The 20,622-nt window shown below is 37.8% G+C and overlaps 1 protein-coding gene across 1 annotated transcript; it reads right to left on the bottom strand.

Annotated features, from left to right (window-relative positions):
• Window positions 1–991: 991 nt before the first annotated feature.
• Window positions 992–3,020, bottom strand: LOC6561778 (UDP-glycosyltransferase UGT5). Its single transcript, XM_001988104.3, has 2 exons — window positions 2,312–3,020; window positions 992–2,251 (listed from the first exon to the last, which is right to left on the bottom strand). Exons 1-2 carry the CDS (start codon window positions 2,992–2,994, stop codon window positions 1,342–1,344), a joined length of 1,593 nt encoding a protein of 530 aa, XP_001988140.2. The 5' UTR covers window positions 2,995–3,020; the 3' UTR covers window positions 992–1,341.
• Between the last annotated feature and the right edge of the window lie 17,602 nt (window positions 3,021–20,622).

The following is a 20,622-nucleotide window of genomic DNA, read 5'->3' as shown; positions in this document are numbered from 1 at the left end:
ATTTTTGGCATCCTCACCTGCCAGTTAATAAAAAGTACTGTATGAAACTATGACGATATGGTTATGGAAGAATTGAGTTTCCATTTCAGCATTAATTACAAAATATTTCACTCGCTTCACCCGTCTGGCCGTCATCGCAGCAAACTCCAAATATCTCGAAATCGAACCATTTCTTTGGAGTACTTCAGTTCAATTGGCATTTCCATAGTGAAATCGCATACAACTAAAAAAAAAAAAAACAATAGCACAGATTTCTGAGATACTTTTCAGTGTTATTTTCGTTATTTTACTTTTTATTTCTATACCCTTATACAGTGTATTTGAATTTTGTTTTCGAATTTGCAACGTATAGAAGCAGATTTTCTTTATTAGCATCACTAGCCGAACAACAATTGGTATGGTGTATAAGGGTATGTAATCTTTTTCATACCTGTGATAACTGTTTTCTCTTGCCTTTTTTTTTAACAAAGTGAAAAAAATAATTCAAAGCTGTCTACGTTCCAACGACCATTTTGTGGACGGGTTGGGTGTGGTTAGAAAGAGTGTTTGGATTTGGGCGTTTTCTGCATGCCTTTTCAGTTTGCTATTTCAATTGAAATTTGCTTATTGCAAAATGTTATTTTGTTCTCAATGCGCTCGTTATATAGCTTGAAGAATTTTCAGTTTGCAGTCTTTTTTTTTTTTGTTGTAAATGGTACTGTTCGAAAGTGTATGCGAAATATAAACCTAGATAACAGCATTGTGACGTGCAAAAGTATTTTGTGAATTTATGTAATAAAGTTGCCAAGTATTTCAGCATGAAACCCCATGTCCGTAAGTTAGAAATGCAATGCAATCGGGAACGGGAAAGGGAACGGGAAGGAAACCTTTGGCTTCCACTAGTGGGCTTGAAAGTATTCAAGAGCATTTAGCAATAAGTTTATATATGGTACAGCACAAATGGTCTTTTTGTGAAAAATGAAGATGTTTGATAAAAAGAAAGTCGATAAAATCCAGTTGGTTATTTATTCTTAAATTTCAGCTTTCATTTTAAATGATAAAGTCATAGGTCATAGTCAGGCGGAAGATGGCACATGTGAATAATGTGTAAGATTATCTTATCAGATGGAGATAAGATATATAAATAGATGATAAAAATAATAATCCGGTTGACTAAAAAATAGACATAGTCATTACCACTAAGCAGAACAAAATATTACTTATGTACGATAATGGGTATTTGTAAAATGGATTATCAGTTGCTGATATGACCACTATCAGTATATATTGATAATTCAAATGAAATAATAATACAAATTATGAAAAATTCTAACTACACAATGACATGACAATTTACAATATTTAAGAGGTTTTCGTTTTCTTAGCTTTCTGTGCTTTACCTGTCAACTTCTTGTAAATAAAAATCAATATGACCTTACTTACGTAAGCACAAACCAACAAAATACTTAACAACAATATGTAAACATCCAAATTATTGGCTGCCACAAAATTCATATGAACAAGGGGACTCTGCAAGTGCGAAGCTCCATTATAACGCAGTACGTACTCGGTCCAATAGACTACACTCTTCCGTGCTGTCATAGGTCGGTCACGGTAGAGAGAGGCGAAGCTTTTTACTTTCTGCGTATACTGAGGATTACTGAGAATCTCAACAATGCTCTCATGGAAATTCTGTTCCTCCAGTGTCGATAGACTCAAACTGAGACCAAATCCATCGTTGGCCATCTTTTCGGCATTACCAGGTTGATCACCAAAGACAGGAAGCGAGAGCATGGGTTTTCCATGAAACGTTGACTCTGTGATTCCACCTCTTCCGGCATGATTTATAAAGAGCTTAATATTGGGATGGGCCAGAATATCATCCTGTGGCAACCATTTGGAGTAGAGTATGTTGTCAGATTTACCAGGTGTCTTATCCAAATCCTCCCATTTCCAAATAACTCTCTGCTTCAGTTTTGACAGCACATTAAACATCTTTTGGACTGTGTCGGGCTTTAAGTGAGTTCCCTTTACATTTGACCCTAAACTCAAGAGAATAGCGCCATCTGTTGCATTGCTTATAAAACTGCCAATTTCTTTGGGCAAGGGATCGGGAGTATCTTTAATTTGTATTCCTCCCACCTCGATTATGGCTGGTACATTGGCCCTAATGGGACCCTCGCTGATTGAGTGGGAATTGAAGAAGGCCAGAGAAATAATCTTGTTCAGATCTGCATGGTCGGGCATATTGGGATCGTCACCATAAAGTTCCCTGTTAGGAATGAAATAACTTAATGAAATCCCTTAATGAATGTTGAGGGGGTCTACTCACTTGTACGAATTGGCGCTGTTGCTATCAATAATCAAAGTAAGTAATGCAAAGGCACAGCTAGTAAAATAGTTTTTGAGTCGTTCCGTGAAAGTCATTCGTTGACCCTTGGGGTCGGCGGGAACATGTGAGATCAGTTTAGGATTACCCAACAAGTTGCTGAATAATTGATTCGGTGGCATTGGTGCTGCTAATACCACGGGCACCTTCAGCTTGTGTGCAATGCCAATCTGATAATTGTTCAGAAAGAAGCCAATCATAGCCAGGTCAAATTTGTTGTCCTTGTTCTCGTACAAGTCTTTCACTCGCTGGTCCATCATTGCCTCTTTCATCTTGTTAAACAGGAACTTCATTTGACCCATGCTGCGAAATACTGACAAAATCAAGTTGCTGTTTTCACTGGCCACCATTTGACCAATTGTTGTGCTCATCACGAGTAGCTCTTCCTCGGAGAGTGGCACTTGCACAATATTGAAATCCTTGTGGGTAACTGGCGGCTTGAGCATGGTAACCACCGTCACATTGTGTCCATTCTCAGCCAGCACCTTGGCCATGGACATTTCTACTATCAAGTGAGATGGACTCAGACTCAAAAATAAACCAAGTATATTGGCGCTTTGGGTGCCGCTGATAAAAACGGCCCCAACTATCGCGAGTAGCAGAATTCGATTAGCGGAACCTTCCATGGTGTTGACGTTAGCACTACTTAGCAATCACTGGTTCGCTAGATGAGCGTGGAACACTTTATATTTGTTGTGATAAGGCCTGTTGCCCAACTGATAACACGATCGGACGCAACGGAATTATATTATGGTGAAATTATCAGCTACTACGATGATAATTAACTGATGATGACTGATGTAGTGACCAAGGTCAGGGAATAAATAAATAGTTTATGTAGAAACAAGAAGGCAGAGATATGATTAAGATGAGACCATTTCACACGGATCCTTAATGATGTTATTTTTGCTATTTTCCAAACTTCTGATTAGTTAGAATGACATATGAATATTATTAGATTCGCATTATCTGGTGCGCAAACTTATCTCGTATTCTGGCTCCCTTCTATGAAAGTTCTTTTTGAAAGCAGTTGCTTTTATTATCAGCATTCAAATTCGAATGATCATCGTTAACTCAACAACGTTGAAACCCAACAATGAGTTTTAAATATTAGTCAACCTGCCCACAAAGTATATTAATTTTGCCTAGTTGTGACCACAGTTCAGTCTTTGTCGAATTTTCAAGTTAATTGCGCTGCTAAACACAATGTGCCGGTGATCACAAGTCTTGCCAACAGAAATCGATAGCTTCAAAAGATGGCACACATAAGGCATACTCAAATGATTTGGATGCTTATGCCTTGTCTTACAGATAATTTGTGATAATTTAATTATATTATAATTTTCGCTGTGCTTATTTAAAGTATTTGTCTTATCAAAGTCCTGTATTAGCCATGATCTTAGACTTATTCTTGCAAATATTATGTGACCATAATCGAGGGGAAACGCTTTATGAATGTGATGTAAGGCTATCGCATTCGAAGATTGGGCAACAATGTGAATAAAGTGATTTGTTTCCGCTGCCGGGTAAAGAGATTTATCCAAATGAATAGCTGGCTCTGCCGATTTTTATTTCATTTGCGTGTTCCATTAATTCATTCGATTATCGCTGCCAACCCTTGCCCCAGCCAGCGGAACTAATGGTCCTCCTCTGCGTGTCCAGCACATCGATTGCACTGGATGGAGGGGAGCTGGATGTGGATGGGTCGGCACATTTTCGTACACATTTAATCGTCTGCCAGCCTGCTGCAAATTCTTAATTAACACACATACAAGCACCCACTCACACACACATGCAAATAAATATTTATCGGCTTTCGTTAGCGCGTAACTCACATGGGCAGGTCCCGGCCACGTCCTCGGGTCTGCTCTGGTCTCGGACTCGGCCTACGATTTACTCTGGTCAGCCAACCAGCCAGCCGGTGAGCGAGAACGCGGCGACGCATTGTTGTCAGTGCTTCCAAACCCGCATTAAACATTTCCGTTTCCGCTCTTGCCTTTTTCATTTTCCCTTGTTCGTTTGTGACCAAGCATTTACACTTTAATTCCCAATAGCATCTACGATTCGGACTATAAGGAACATTAATGTGGGTTGTCTTACTCGTAATCTAAGCCAGCTGCAAAAATTCCAAGGTACGATAATTTCTTCCTGTGATCTATATTATTAATAATATATTTGAAATGAAGCCACCTTGGCATTTTACCTTAAACAAATTAGTATTGCAGCTATTTACATTCATCTTATTCTGAGATCTACAATTTAATCAAAAAGAATATTTTTTTAAATCAATTTGTGAATGGATATTTAATTTAGATTACTGATAATCCAAAATACTGTTACTGTAGTATAATTTGTTTGATTTATTCGTAGATCATTAAGATTTCTTGCTGGCCCAATCCTACTTATTGTACTTATAGCACTCCATCCTTTTGCTTGGTATATATATATTTTTTTGTATTCTTTTCTGCTGCTGTTGCCATCGTTGTTAATGGGGCTGTTGATGTCGGCTGTTGGCTGGTTATTGGGCTGCAGTTGCAATGTAAATAATTTAATGAAATTTTTTGTTGCACACTGCACACATGAGTGCCTCCATAACAGCGCATCTTAACATTGAGGAGCTCTGGCGAGTGTCGAGCTGTGAATTCTAATGAGTTCTACATTAGACAAGAACACTTTAGCGTCAGCGCCACCCAAAACAAATGTCAAATATTTGATTAGCCCCATTAAAGCAGCCCCCAAAACCATTTCTGACCCAAATGCCGACCCATTGGGGTGGTTTCGTTTGGGTCGAACGACGTGGCAAGGCAAAACTACATTATAATTTCGCTCATTAACTCATTTCGCGTGTTTCTACATTTTTACTTGTTTTCCTAGGCGAGCTGAAGGAAAAAAAAAAACACTTTTCATAATTAAGCATTGTAATTTTTGTTTGTTTCGGGCTACTTTTCTTGTCGAAGGGGCTTCTCCGAGGTAAGAGCTTTATTCATCCTTTCTCTACGTCTCAATTATATAATTTTATTTATTTTTTTATTTAATTTCTTATTTGCATCTCGGTAAAGAAAAAAATTGTTAATAAGAAACTCTTCTTTTGGCCTCTTAATATCGTAATTTGATAACAGTCACTGCTAAGTTATACAAAATATGAACATTTAATTGATATTTAATTGTTTGTAATACATTCTGCACTTATCTGTCAGAGCTACTACATAATTAAGTATAGGGTACCTCCAGGTCTTTACTCAAAGCATTCATTTTCTTACTCGGGTTCCTTTTGGATTTGACAGGCTCTGCGAAAAGTTTTCTTTGATGGACATGTGATTGCTGTGGAGTGTGCGAGGGCAAGGAGTTTGTCTTTTCATATTTCAATATTTCATTAACTTGGAACTCATTCATATTTACTGATGTGTGTGGGGAGGGGCGCTGAGGGGCGGGCATGGGCGTATTTGCCCATTAGAGGGCCTCAAAGGGGCGATAACCATGATGGTGAAAATTCGTTCACACAACATCGATTGGCATTGTGGTGGTGCCAAGTAAATTGGCGAGAAACTTGCCAGCTGCTTGACAGCTTTAACTTGACTTGAGGAATTTTCAATTAGTGGCGGAAAAATGTCAACTGGTTTCTCGAGAATTTCAATAATTATGCAGATGACTTGTGAAACTGTGTAATCCACATTCATTTTGCACTAAAATTTAATTGAAACTCCCACCTCGAAAACAGAATCTCATGTCAACCTGCCACAGAACTTTGGCATCGCTAGCAAATACTATCATTAAACGGCTAAAAACTACACACAAGCCCCAGACCAAAATGTCTATAATTTCTGTAGATGGCAGCAAAAACAACAAATAACAACAACAAACAGTAACCAGCAACCAACGAGCAGCGACCAACAACAACTGCTCTCTGAGCATTAGTTATTACTGCGAACTATAATTTAAAATAAATGCCAAAGTAGCCGTTGCTCTAAACCGCAACCCAGAGCACTGCCAGAGTGGCTAGAGTTGTGGCAGAGACAGCACCAGAAGCGGGTGAACAGAGGGGGATGTGGGGAGGTGAATTGGGGGCCATTAAGCCCATCCACCAGCCAAGAGTAGCTGTTGCTCGCACTGCTGCTGCTCTTGTTGCTTCTGCTGATGTTGTTGGCTTTATAATAAATTTATAAATGAAAATATGAAAAATGGTCGCTGCGTGTTTGTGCCAAACTAAGCAAAATGTTAGCAGCTTAAAGAAACGCAACAACAAAAAAGAACCCATGCTGGAGCTGGGGATGATTTCGGGACTGGGGCATAGCTTGCTTTTTTTGGTCATCAGTGCTTTGAGGTTTAGCTGTGTTGTTGGTCTACTTCAGCTTTTAAGATAAGAAAAATCATGGAACTTTATGTTTCAATTTCCATTGTCGATTTGTTGTTTGTTATTATTATTTGGTATATATACAAGAAATAACATTTCCCTTTGCATTTCTATACATATGCACTCATTTATATGAGAATATGAACTTAGGTGGTTATTACGAACAACTTTTAACTCTCCAGAATATTTAAATTAAAAATTGTTTTGTCCAACTTTGAGATTCGAAAGTTCCCTTACAGAATGCTCAAATGCTATGAAAATATTTAATATTTACTTATGCAATTCTGGTTAAAGCGAAATAAATAAATATATACATATATACAAAAAATACACAAATGTGAAAACTAGTGAACTTTTTGACGTGCAAAGATGGACTAGTAAAAATCTGAATAAACTTGCATTCTCGGAACATGTGCAACAAACGGGTAAGGTCAAAAGGCCGCAGCAATCTGATCTGGGATGTCCCCTTGTCAATGTGTGCAGCTTCTGCCTTCCCAATGGACCAGCATCATTCTGATTAGGTTTTCATGCGTTGCGAGTTCGCCTGCGGCGAGTTCTTGAAATTGAAGTTGTGGCAAAGAAAATGAAATCAAATTTGAGTTGTTGCTGTTACTGTTGTCCTTGGCCTCTCACATTTGTATTTGAAGTACCGTGTTGCATGTCACGAGTGCGCTGGGCAACGCTGGGCAATATATAAATTAAACTTGCAACTGCAAACTGGCAGCTGGTAAATTGCAACTGGCTGCGATGGCATATATTAAATACAAAAGCCCTGTGAAACTTTCACCATTTTCTTGGCCAACTTTCAGGTACATTTGCAAAATGTCCTGCCAAGTATGCTCAGTACGTTTATATACATGTTTATATATATATATATATATATATATATATGTATATAAATCAAGAGTTGCCCAAACACCTGCTGCCGGCAGAGCCCTCTGGCGGACAGGGGCAGCAGCTGTGCTCCACTTTGCTCCATTCTTTGGCATTGTCGTAAGTTGAGCGTGAAAAAGAAACACTTGCATATCCTGTGACCCACTTATAATCATTTTTCATGAACGTCGTCGTGTACGTCGAGGTAGCTAACAGGCGAATGGCCAACGGCAGTATCAGCAGCAGCAACATAATCGGCAAGAACAGAGTATATTGGAGCTGAGCATTGCAAAATGAGGTTATGTTTGCTCAGCCAGCATCATTTGCATAAATTGTGCAGCAGCAGCAGCAGCAGCAGGAGGGGAGCTGGAGGTGTTCTGCGCGCGGAAAGGGAAAGACGGTGTTTGGTCACGAAACACAATCACGAATGCAGGAAATTCTTATAGACAGAAGCCAAATTATGGAAAAAAAATCTATTTTGGTGCTCATTAGCGCAGGCCCAAAGTGTCAGTGTAATTAATAATCCAAACAGGCAAAGAAGCAGAAATAAATTTAAAATACAACGAAAACAAACCAAAACGATAAAGTCGAGAGTGCTCGACTGGGAGTTACCTGGTAAATATGTTTGTTATATAGTGTAGAGAACAATATAAAATAAATAAAAATGAGCGGCAGGAGAGCTGCTAAAAATTCATCAAATTTAATATTAGTTTTTAAACTTAGAAACATAAGCTAGCTAAAATTTCTATTAAAACATATTTCACGTAATAGAATCAATAGTTTCTTAATTATGTTTTGAATTTCCAACCAATATACTATAACTTCTTCTCCTTATACAAGTAGTAAAAAAAAGTGACTCCAACACAGTGCGAAGCATTTTGATATTTTCCACACATGACACGCAAAGTGTGTAGATGAGTGAGAGAGAGAAAGAGAGAGAGGGGAGGAGAGGTGGAAATTTATTTGCCTGTAATTAATCAGTTCAGCTGAGATACCAACATCCAAAAGGAAAGAAGTGCAATGTGATTTCTGTTCTTATTGTGTTTGTAGTTGCTCTTTAGCCTGTCAAGTGACTCCCTTGTAAATAGAGGGGAAACATTTTGTGCCGCTCTTTGCAGCGAGCGTCATTAGACCTGCGGCATGTGGCGTTAAACTTTACAGCATTTAATTGACAGCCGGTCGCTTCTACAGATTATGTTTTGGGATGTGCGCAAATAGTTGCAAAATAAATCAAAATATTCAGATGTATTCAAAACGAACGCACAACAATAATTTAATTAAATTTGACACAATTGACAAATTTAATCAGCTTAAATCAATGCTGACCAGTCACAGATTGCAATGTGTAAAACGCTGTTTGTTGTATTTTATTTATTTTATTTTATTTTATTTAAAATGTGCTTGGAAATTTTATCAAGCGTCAAAATGTATTCAAATGAACTCTATTAGCTTAGCAGCATGTAAATATATGTTGACTAGTCAGTAATTAAAAAAAAATCATACAAACAAGTGCTGCAAAAGCTTACTTATTATTTTCGCAAATATTTTACACTTATCTCGTGCCTTGTGTCGTCATATAATGTTTTATATATAATTCATCCAAATTTCACTATTATAGTAAAGCCAATACAAGTCTACGATAAATACAAGAAAAGTTAATATCTGGGATAGACATAGATTACCTAGTTTAGATTTGTTCCTAACGACCTTGACCAACAAATGCGACAAGAACAACATTAAAGTTGTGAAAAGGGAAACGACAAAGTGGATTTATGCAAATTGCATGGGCACTCAAGTTTATCGTGAATTGGCCAACCATTCTGTCAGTTCACTTATCGCACACACACAGAAACATACACAGATTACATACACTGACATCGCATATATCAATTGGTTGTAAGTTTTAGGCTGACTGCCGCGAACGTGACATGAATTGCACTTAAGTGATTTTAATAGTTCACGTGCGCCTTTTGACAACACACCGACCGCTGACCGTAGCGTTGGGCCGGGTCGCGTTTCCGTTTCCTACTGCCACACTCGGCCGGAGTTCAATAAGACAATAGAGCACCGGCCACAATTTCCGCGCTTGCTAAGCAAATTTGTTGCCCATCCAGAACTGAGTTCTTGCTTTCCGAGCATTGTTTTGTTTATGCCATACACGAGATGTGCGTGCTTCAAAACTGTCAGTTTCAGCTCTCTCTCTCTCTCTCTCTCTCTCTCTCTCTCTCTCTCTCTATCCCTCTCTCTTCCTCTATCTCACTCTTTCTCTTTCTCCCTGTACATTCTGTGCATATATTCTAGCTGAATTTCGCTTTCTAGCCGCAATGCGTGTAATGGACACGCGCCACCTGACTTAATATCAATTTCCAGTGCTGCTCAGTTTTTGCCTCAGTTTCGTTTTTTTTTTTTTTTGTCTCTAAAAGTTTTTAAGTCAAATGAATTTTTTATGACCAGGTGCCCAGGTTGCAATCGCGGCCTCTGCCTGCCTTTACGTGTTCGGAGTTTTAAAATAGTCGGCCCAAGTCTTCGTCGTCGTCGGCGTCGTCGTCTCTTCTTCATCGTGTGGGTCATTTGAAATAAATGGTTTTAAAATACTTTCAAGTGTGGCACATACCAGGCCGCAATTTGCAAATTGAGTTGATTGTGGGGGTATATCGACTTGTGGGGCAAGTTGTTGCCTTCTGAACTACAGCCCATACCTGCCTGCGCAGCTTATGAAGGTGCTAATAGGATTATGAGGCAATTAGATTGTTTGCGAAAAGGGTAAAATGCATAAAACTGACCTGACTTAATGTGCTAAACTTTTAAAGCAATAAATTTAAAATATAAATATGTATAAAATATATATACATTCTCGGTTTTTCGATCTATAAAATGAAAAAAAATAATATAAATATGAAAAAGATCAATGCATAGTATAAATGTAAATAAATGCATAAGATTAATAATTATAAAAAAAAAACTAAATGACTCAAGTAAGTCATTAATAAGTAATGGATCTGTCTATATCAATATAATATGATCAATCTGGATACTTCAATTTATTTTGTTGTGATGATTCTCTCCCAGTTTGTTCAAGAAGAATGAATCTTTAGGCTTGCCAACATTTAAAAAAAACACAAACAAATATGATATAGCAAAAGCGATTTCCATTTAAAGCTTAGGCTAATTGTTAATTTGTGTAGATAACCTTTCTATCATTTGTTACCCTTGCCCTTGCCCTTGTCTTTAACTCACCAACTGGCTTACTTATTTAAATGTTCGTGACTTTGGTTTAGTTTGGTTGTCTCCGCTGTCATCTAGCAATATGCCAATCACAATGAGTTTTGGTCTTTCTCAGGCCGACAATGGAAAAGTCATTAGGTCATTAGGCAATAAATAATTAAAAGCCATTGTTGGCAGGCCAGGCACGAACATCGACAGCGGTCTGGCCAAAACTGTGTTGTGGAAAACTCTGTTGTTGGCTGTTGGCTGTTGGCTGTCGAGGAAAATGCGCTAATCATGCGCTTAACATGGCGCACCACAACTGAATTTATCACACTCACACAAATTTCAATTACTCGACGAAAAGTGAGAGAAACTGCGTCGCATTTGCCACTCCCAGGGGGAAATGTGGAAATTCCACATGCGCGCCAAATCCTAAAAAATGATGGCGAATAGTGCGTGCTCGAAAAGCGATCAGTGTGATTAATGAAAGGGGCAATATATAGGGAAATAAAAGAAAAGCGCCCCCTCCCTTAAATAAAAGCGAAAGAGCTGCGAACAAAAAATTAGTATGAGAAATTAACAAGTGGCTGCCATTGGTCATGTCAGCTTAGCTCGAGAAGATTTCCAGGCTTAGCTCTCAGGCATTATAATAAAAAACCAAAAAAGAAAACAAAAAAAAAAACATATTCGTGGAACAACTAACTGGCCACGGCAGGGCAAGGCAGAGCAGGGCACATACATATACACATATACAATTTCCGGCTAATGTGTGGAATTAATCCCAGGCAAGGGCGCCGAGGCTGCGCTGGCGACAGTGAAAGTCACTGAGGCGTGCCTGGGGCCACAGTGGCCACCCTCGAGGGCTCAGTTACAGGATTAGCATGGCGGTAGAAACAACAACAATAACAACAACAACAACCATAATGCTCACGGGTTTTTCTGTTTTGTTTTTTTTTTTTTTTGTTTTGGACAACAACAAAACGAAAATGGTTAAGGCAAAGTAGAACGACATCGCATCGTTGAACTAAAGTGACATTCACATTTCACAAGGTCGTTTTTTTGCCAGTTCTTTGTTGAATTTGTTGGAGGGTGTGGGCGGGGGTCGTTCCACTTGCAAAATGTTTGCCTGGACAACTCCCCCTAACTGTTGCCTCTTCATTTGTTGTCATTTGTTATTTGTGCCTCTCGCTGATGCAACTGCATCAGTCCAGCATCGCCAGCATACTCAACAATATTTTGTTTGTATTATTTTTCCATCTACGGTTTCAGCTCTTCAGCCACTGACTCTTTACCAAAAATTTGATTCAATCCATTATTTTTATTTGTTCTTTCGCATTTCCATCAAATCGCAAATAAATAAAATTTACGTTCGCTTCGCTTTCCATTTCCATTTGGTGTTTCCCCTTGTTTTCTTGCTTCTACTATTGTGTATATTTTGTTGCTCATAGTTTGGTTCTTCCAAACATCCCCGGGTGCAGTCCCTGGGTAGTCCCAGGTGTATTTCTTGATATATTGCGCAGTTATGGCACACATCCTCACAGCAAGCAAACACAACCCCAAAACAGCTCAGCCACTGCACCCATCGATCTGAGAAATGCATCATGTGCGAAACGTATGTTGAAATTTCATGCATTATTGTTTCCATTCTAAAAATTACAGTAATGTAATTTAATTGAGTGTTCGATTACGTGATATTGGAAAGAGGTAGTCAGTCATACGTTAACAGTTTTTTCCATCTAATCAACACAACTTCTTCCTTAATATATTTTTGTAACATTTTATACATTACATTTTAACTTCCTACCTATATATATTAAAGAATATAATATTTTATTTTAGCTTAAATGTTTTTTGTTTTAAATTTAAATATATATAATACGTATAAATAGAAATAAAATAATTTGGTGTTACCTTAAACAATTTCACTAATATTAATTATTTTTACATTAGATAAATCAAAACAAAAGCATAAGCCTTCTGGAATGGCTATTTGTGGAATAGCTTTCAGCATCAATTAAAAACAGTTCACAATTTAAAAAGAAAAACCTTGTAGCAAATAGCAATTTAAGACTAAATTTATAATTACAATTAATAAAAATATTGTCTCTATAAATATGAAGAAAGCTGGGATCGTTTTTGCCCTTTATCATCTAGCTGAATAATATCGGTTCCACTGTGCCTTCAGGTCTCTATCATAATAATCATTAGCAATCATAAATTTCGATTTCCAATGGCAATTGCCTTTTTCTCGTTATAAATGACCTCTGCTGACTGCCTTGGCCAATACGTGGAGTTTTCACCATATGTCGCATTGAGTGTGGACAAATAAACTCATATAATTGATATATACATATACATATCGTATGTGTTATGGTCGTCCCACAGTGTGTTTGCCAACAACAAATGAAAGAGAACCCAAAAGTAATGTGTATATATATATATATATATAAAATTATTGACAAATATAAAACACCTAAATGGAACACTGAGGCGACAACCCCTAAACTTAAAGCAAGAGCTGTGCGGCACTTGCCGCAAATCAAACCGAGTAGCAAAATGACAGATCGAGGGACTCTCGACTGTGGCAACAATTAAGTTTCCACATGAACAGCATTTAATGTGCAACTGATTTTCAACATCTGTTTTCATTTTTGGACTTCCTCGTCCTCGGCACTGCGCCAGCAAAACGCAATGAAAAGGAAATGATGCAGACGACGAGTTCGCCCTGCCAGCAGACTGCCATCTAAATTTGGACACGAAAAGTGTCAGAAAACATAATTTTGATAGTCGGATACAGGATAGGAGCACGTGTCGGAGCCGACTCAGTAGCAGGCGTCTTTACAGTGGCGTTAATTAGCCGCAGCCACTTGATATCTGGCTACGACGCAGCAGCTGGTACACTGCAACAAATTTCGATTCATATTACATTAATCAATATGATAAGATCGGAGCAATTTTTCTTAATATATTTAAAAAATGATAACTTAAGAACAAATTCTAAGCACAGCCAGAACATTAACCTTATCTTAAATTCCTTAAGAATGCTATTCTAAATAAAATATGATATATACAATTGTAAATTCGTTAATTATAAATTTTATAAGCTCTTGACACAAAATTCCTTATCAAATTAGTGAGCTTATTCTTTTAGACTATTACTTAGCTCTATAAAAAATATCAGAAATATTTGAATTGCCTCTTAAATTTTTGACAGTGTAAGGGGGCATAGGGCTAGTCACGCCGTAAAATGCCCAACTCCAAATTGACTGCGTAACTAGCTGAAAGGGTTAGCTCGACCTGTGCACCGTTTATGAGGCACGTTTCCAGCTGGCATTCGCTGGAAAAAATGTTTAAATGACAACACCAGCAGAAATAACAATCTAAGGCTGGTCAGGGCCAATCCTTGATGCATGTCTGACACTTTCTGGTTGCGACGCCGTCGTTGACGTCGACGGCGACGGCGACTGCGACAGGGACAAGTCGCTAAAACACTTGGGCTGCTCATTAAAATTCATTCACGCAGATTATTAACATTTGCATCTAATTTGCATTTGTAAGATACATGGCCGACAATTATGTGAATGCCGCACATATCGAAGCAGGAGGCTGGAGCGGGTGGCAGCCAAAGAGAGGTGGCTGAAGATGGCGTCGGCTTGGCTCCTATGTTGAACTTATTTATGCATGCGTTTCTACAAGCAGAATGTCGCCAGCAACACCAACAACACACACATTCACACATATTAGCAGTTGCATAAATTATGCTCGGGTCGGTTCAACGAGGTTAAGTGTAATTAAATTATCAAATTATTGCCAAGTCTTAGGTTGCAGTTTATAATGTGGCACATCAGGCAAACCTCACTTCCCCACACTCCTTCCTAGACACGCACTGCTTCCATATCTTTAACTTGTTTGGGCCATAATCAGGCATTTGAAACTGATTCAATTAGTTGGCGTTAAGTGGACTCTATCATTTTGTAACTTAACAAATGCCAAACTTTTCTTCAGCTCGGCTACTAAATAATTAGATAAAAATAAACTTGTATGTGCAGTCATTACAGCTGTACACATTTTAATAAATAATCTGCTTCAATCAACAATATTATCAAATTGTCAACTTTTTTCTTTTTAAATATGTAGTTATACATTTAATTTTTATTTGCATATTAATATTTTCCATTTTAGCTCACCTTTTATGCAGCGTACTGTTGTAGAATGATTTATAAAATAATCGATATAGTTTATGCATTGAAAGTAACTCTACTTATTTATTATTATTTAAATAAAGGTGAATGAGTATTAAGTAAAGTAATTGCTTTATTTATACACTTGCTTTTAATACGATTTAGAGCAGCTCAGCAAACTGACTGAAATGTGACGATAACTAACCTGTAAATTGTTTCAAATTAAACCTCTGGCAAAATCAACTGTAATCGCTTGATTTACTTAAAATACTTGCAAATTAATCCAGAGCCAAAACCAAAACTACAAAATCACAACTTGTTACTATGACTCTCAGTAATAAAATGATTTTTGCACATTTACCCGAGATGTGGGTCTAAATAATAAATTAGTAGACTAAAACTGCAACGCACAAGAGATGCAGGATAAGGTAGTGCAGAGAGAGGAGGAGAGTGGTAAGGAGGGAAGGATGGGCTTGACAGACCAGCAATTAACACACTCGAATGTCGAGCAATGCAAGCAGCACGCAGCACTTTGATAGTTAGATAAACAAATACACAAATACAAATACAGACAGACAAAGGAAGCCAGCAAGGACGTGCGGCAGGATGCAGCATTTGATAAGGACACACACAAACTAATAGTTGGTCACCGAGGGAGAGAGAGAGAGAGAGACTTAGGGAGAGAGAGCGGTAGAGTGGGAAAGGAAGAGTGCAATTCAATGCCTATATAAATGAAAGGTAACATGCAAATTGACAGAGAGAACATTCGCCAGGACCTGACAAACACAAACAAATGCAAACAGGCAAAGAGAAAGAATGAGACAGAGAGAGAGAGAGAGAGAGACAGAGAGAGGGAGAAGGAGAGAGATTAAAAGATAGAGGGGTTCTGAGAGAAATGTTGACTATGGAACAGTCAACACATGAATTGCATTAGTTGCAACGGCGACAATTTGACAGTTTACTCGTACTTTGCTTTTGGGGCAACTTGATGGGTGAATGGGGGGAGGGGGGTTGGGCTTGGAGCTTGGAACGGAACGGGGTTTGCGCTGTGCAAATATAATGGCAGGGAGTCATTGTCATTGTCTTTGACAATGGCCATGCAACGATGACTCAACGATAAACTGTCAAATTGCTGCAATTTAACGCTTGATAAGCAACTTCAGGCAACTACATATATAAAGCTCCAATAGAGCAATTGACAACACTGGATAATGATGATGATGTGGTAGTGGTAGTGGTAGTATTACCCAGGTACAGGGTATACTCAAAGCTATTGTTCGCTCAGCGCTGTTCCATTGTTGATTCCAGTTCGACTTATATGTAAAAGTCAAAAAGGGTTCGATTAAGGTACAGTGCTTGTTAAATAGGGTTTTGGGTTGCATTCAGGGGTGTGCTGTGTTCCCTATGCGATTTGAGCGACTTAAAACGTTTTCAATTCGCTGACATTTGCCGACATTTGTAATTATGAGCAGTGTGCTGCACGCTGTCTGAGCTATTTAAGCGATTTGCTTTATTAAAATCCGTAAGCGGAAAAACAAACAAACAATTGCGAAAATCAACCACTAAAAAATCTGTACAGGTCGCAGCATGCCTGTCCACTGTCTACTGTCTACTGCCTACCACTATCCAGAGCCTCTTCCTCTCTGTGTGCGCCACGTCTATGAGTCGCAAATCTGTTACTCTGTCACATTCGCAGCTTGCCAAAAATTTCATTCATTCATTCATTCCATTACGTTTCGTTTCGTTTCGTTTCGTTTATCCCTTTTATGGCTTGTTTGGGGATTTTCATTATTATAATGACGTCGTCATCATTCTCAGTACACAGGACGAGCCGGGCATTGTTGTGCGCTCGCCTTGCTCTGCTTGGCCATGTTTATTTATAACTAGCAATTGTAATTAGGATTACTTTTTACTTATTTGCACAGTTGTTGGAGTGGCTCGCGAGGCATATAAAAAACATATTTCTGCATTTTTACGTCGTAGACTTTGCGCTGCAGCATTAAAGTATTTGTCCAGACGGCTTACTAGGGAGCCGCTGTATCTAGTTAATAGGATGGCCATCATGATACCCTGATATACAATAAGCACCAGCTGATGCTCTGCATACAACAGCTTGAATGGATGGCAGCTGAGCTGGTGTCCTTCAGTGGAGTGGGATATGGTTTCAATGGAATAACAACGGCTGCGGTATATATGCGTATTAGCTGGAATTATCTAGAGTAAACTATGTAATACCTTTTTTCCTTAACACTGCTTATTCAGTGCATATCTTTAATTTTGTACCAACCCTCAAAATATTCATAGTACTCTAATGTTTTATTTATTATTAATATGCCTTACACTATCCTTTAAATTTATCTTGGCATTATTTCAGACAGCACGTAATTATAATTTCTTTGGCATGACAGTTCTAATAAATACAGATCATTCGAAGCTCTCTTTCTTGAAATGTGATGAATCCATCAACGAGTCACAGATGATTTGGGCATGAAGTCAGCAAAAGCCGATTTGTCACATAGATTTTCACTTCCAGTCCAGCACTTAAAACGCATTTGTCACAGACTGAGACCCTTTTTTTTTGGCGTAATTGTAACCTTTGAGCTTGGCCAGCATTTTCGGCCATATTCCACATAATTATAATTATTTCACGCGTTTTTATTGCGACACAATGTCACATAGATGGAATGCGTGTCGCATCCAGTTGTCAACTCTACAAAATTCAACCCTTTTCGATGGCCCACGCACAAAATGCGATAAATAAAGTCATTCCATCCAACAGCACAAAAAAAAATAAATAAATGGACAAAGGACGAGCATCACAAATTGAAGTGTTGTAAAGTGAACAACGCAAAACCAAAAAGTGCAAGGAAAAACAAGTAAGAATGTTGTAGTCGAGTGAGCTCGACTACGATATACCCTTACCACTCCTGTTCAAAGTATTTTCTAGTATTATTTCCCTTTAAATGTTTTGCACGCTTAAATGTGAGCAGGTCTCCAAGATCTATATTTTCTGATGGCAGGGATAATCACAGAAGAAGACTCTGCAGAATACACATAAAACCTTATTGACGCTCGCCCGATTTGCTATCGGAAATCGTTAAAATGAAGCAAACTTGATCTGCGCGTGGAACTCAAGAACTTAAATTCCAAATATTTCTTATAATCTGTGAGATCCGCCTGTACATAAGGATGCACGGGCGGACGGACAGGCAAACATAGCTATATCGACTCGGCTGCTGTTCCCGATGAAGTATATACATGTATATACTTTATGGAGTCGGAGATGCTTCCTTCTCCGTGTTAAACACATTTGCACAAAATCATTATACTCTTTTTAACCCATTTTCAATGGGTTCAGGGTATAACAAATAGAATAAAATCGTTTAACACTCCAATGAAAAGCCCATTGACAATGGAACGAATTGTGACAGCGCATTTGCCCAAAAAATAAAATAAATAAAAAAAGCACGGCAAAAATAAAAGAAAGAAAAAATCATTTGGCCATTTTGCGGGCTATTTGGTTTGATGCCCGTAATTCATTTTCTTTGCAACTAATTTTCAACGTACGCTTGACAGACAGGTGAAGCCTCAACAGGCACCAATCAGGGAATTGATGAATTGATGGACAGCCATTCAGCGTCATTTATGCAGTGCAACAATCGAAAGTGTCAATTAAAAGACAGCAGCAAACAGCAAACGCCAAGTGGCTGGCAGCACAGCAGTCGATGTTATTATTTTATTATGTTTGATTTAAACGTTCCGAAAGCGACATGTGCGGACTTTCCCTCTCAACCCGCCGGCCTGCCAGCCAGAAGCCCCTCACTTCCGTCTGTCACCCTCGAGGGCTGCGATTTGTGGTCACTGCTGTCGATGTTCCACGCTGAATCAATTGAAGTATGCGAAATGTGCGTGAATTAAAACAGATGTCAGTAGCCGATGGCGGTCATTGATCCCGGGCACTGTAAAGTGCTCTGATTAATGCCAGTCTTCCAGGCAAAAGTAAACAGCTCCAGCTTCGCGTCCCTGCAGCAGGTCTCCAGAGAAACAACTGGATTAGCCTGCCTTATGTTACGGCAGATCAAACCCGCAAGCTATTTACAAGGCATCCGTTGTGCGAGTGACATTTTGTTTATCTTACTAAAAATACAACGCCTTAAAATCAAGAAAGCATTTCAATGAGCAGTCGATTCCTTAGAGAAGTTGGGATAACTTTCCTGTTACCCATTAAAAATGGTCTAGAAGAGGTATTCCTGTTAGATCCTCGAAAATAGTCGATAGAAAGCTGTTTAATAAGTGCCTATAAATGATTCAAAGGTTTGCCACAACTCGATGCAAATAATAACCACAAACATGTGTATTTATATTTGGGTTTTTCTCTAAATTATTTTCGACGCTCCTGTTTTAGTTGTGTTTTTATTTTTAATAATTAATTACCCATTTTTAATTGTTTTTTTTTTGTTGTGTATTTGCTTTGTATGCCATGAATAACTAAAGAATTTAAATTATTAATTCGGTTAGCATTATGCTTATTTGGTTATACTTTCCTTTATACTTGCCAATGAATCTCAGTTGTTTGCATTGTTTGCAATTGCATTCAATTTTAATGCTGCTGTTGTAAAATGAAATGAGAGAAATGAACAAATGCGTTTGGGTTGTTGTTTAAATAATTTAATACTATATTTTTGCCTTGAAATTTACACATACTTGTAATAAATGCATTTAAATTAATTTAGAAATTAAACTAGTCTAGAAATGAAATGCGAAGCAACAGCAAATTAGTAATTCGTCTGTGTAACTTTGCAATAATTTACAAAAAAACATTACAAGTAGTATATAATTTGTTTTTTACAGTGTACACTTACGCCTGGTTTATTAATTTTTACAAAATGTAATTTAAACTTAATTGCTAATTATTCAATTTCCGTTTATTATTATTATAATTTATACAAGTCTTGTAGGTAGGTTCGTGATTTTCATTTCATTTCGTTTCGTTTCGATAGTGTCTCCAATGTTGCAGAGTTGCATTTGAATGCGGAAAGTGTTTCAGTAAGTGTGAGTTGAGTGTGTGATAGTGTGAGTGTTGTTGTCGTGGCCAGTATTGGAAAACGTTTTGTGCAATTGGAAACTTGGAAAAAGTAAGAACTGTGCAGAAAGTTAAGAAATCTATATATGTAATTTTGGGTATATTTATACCTTTCGCTTCTCGACAGCTTATAATTGTAATTAACGTTTTTAAATATGCTTCTAAAAATGTTTAGCTTAATGTTTAGCTCGTTTCTCTTAATGCTGTTGTTATTAATAAAAATTGTCTCGAAAGTGTTGCACAAACATTTTAAATACTTTATGTGTATGTCTCTGTGTTGTTTTTTCGTATCGTTTTATTTTTACTATTTTCACTACTCTTTTGCTGCATGTTGTGTGTTTGGTGTTTGTGTCTCTGTTTCTGTGTGTGTATTATTTTGAATATTGAAATATTGTTTTTAACGCGCTTATTTAGTTGATATTTTATAAAATGCGGTGTTTACACTTGTATTTTTTTTATTTTTGCTTTTGTATTACTTGCTGCTTTATTTTTTAACTACTACGAAGCTACTACAATATGATGTTCTAACTTTTAGTACTTGTTTGTTGTAATAAATCGT

The sequence above is a fragment of the Drosophila grimshawi genome, unplaced genomic scaffold, assembly GCF_018153295.1.
Source record: "Drosophila grimshawi isolate 15287-2541.00 unplaced genomic scaffold, ASM1815329v1 contig_1377, whole genome shotgun sequence".
In the NCBI taxonomy this organism is placed as follows: domain Eukaryota; kingdom Metazoa; phylum Arthropoda; class Insecta; order Diptera; family Drosophilidae; genus Drosophila; species Drosophila grimshawi.
The sequence above is the reverse complement of the archived record's forward strand: the minus strand, read 5'-3'. Positions and strand labels throughout refer to the sequence as shown.

What these genes read in the sequence shown, in the direction of transcription:
- LOC6561778 (XM_001988104.3), bottom strand. Translation starts at nt 2,994, where the DNA reads ATGGAAGGTTCCGCTAATCGAATTCTGCTACTCGCGATAGTTGGGGCC. An exon ending in AACAGCGCCAATTCGTACAA is followed by an intron (nt 2,252 to 2,311) that starts GTGAGTAGACCC and finishes CATTCCTAACAG; the next exon opens with GGAACTTTATGGTGACGATC.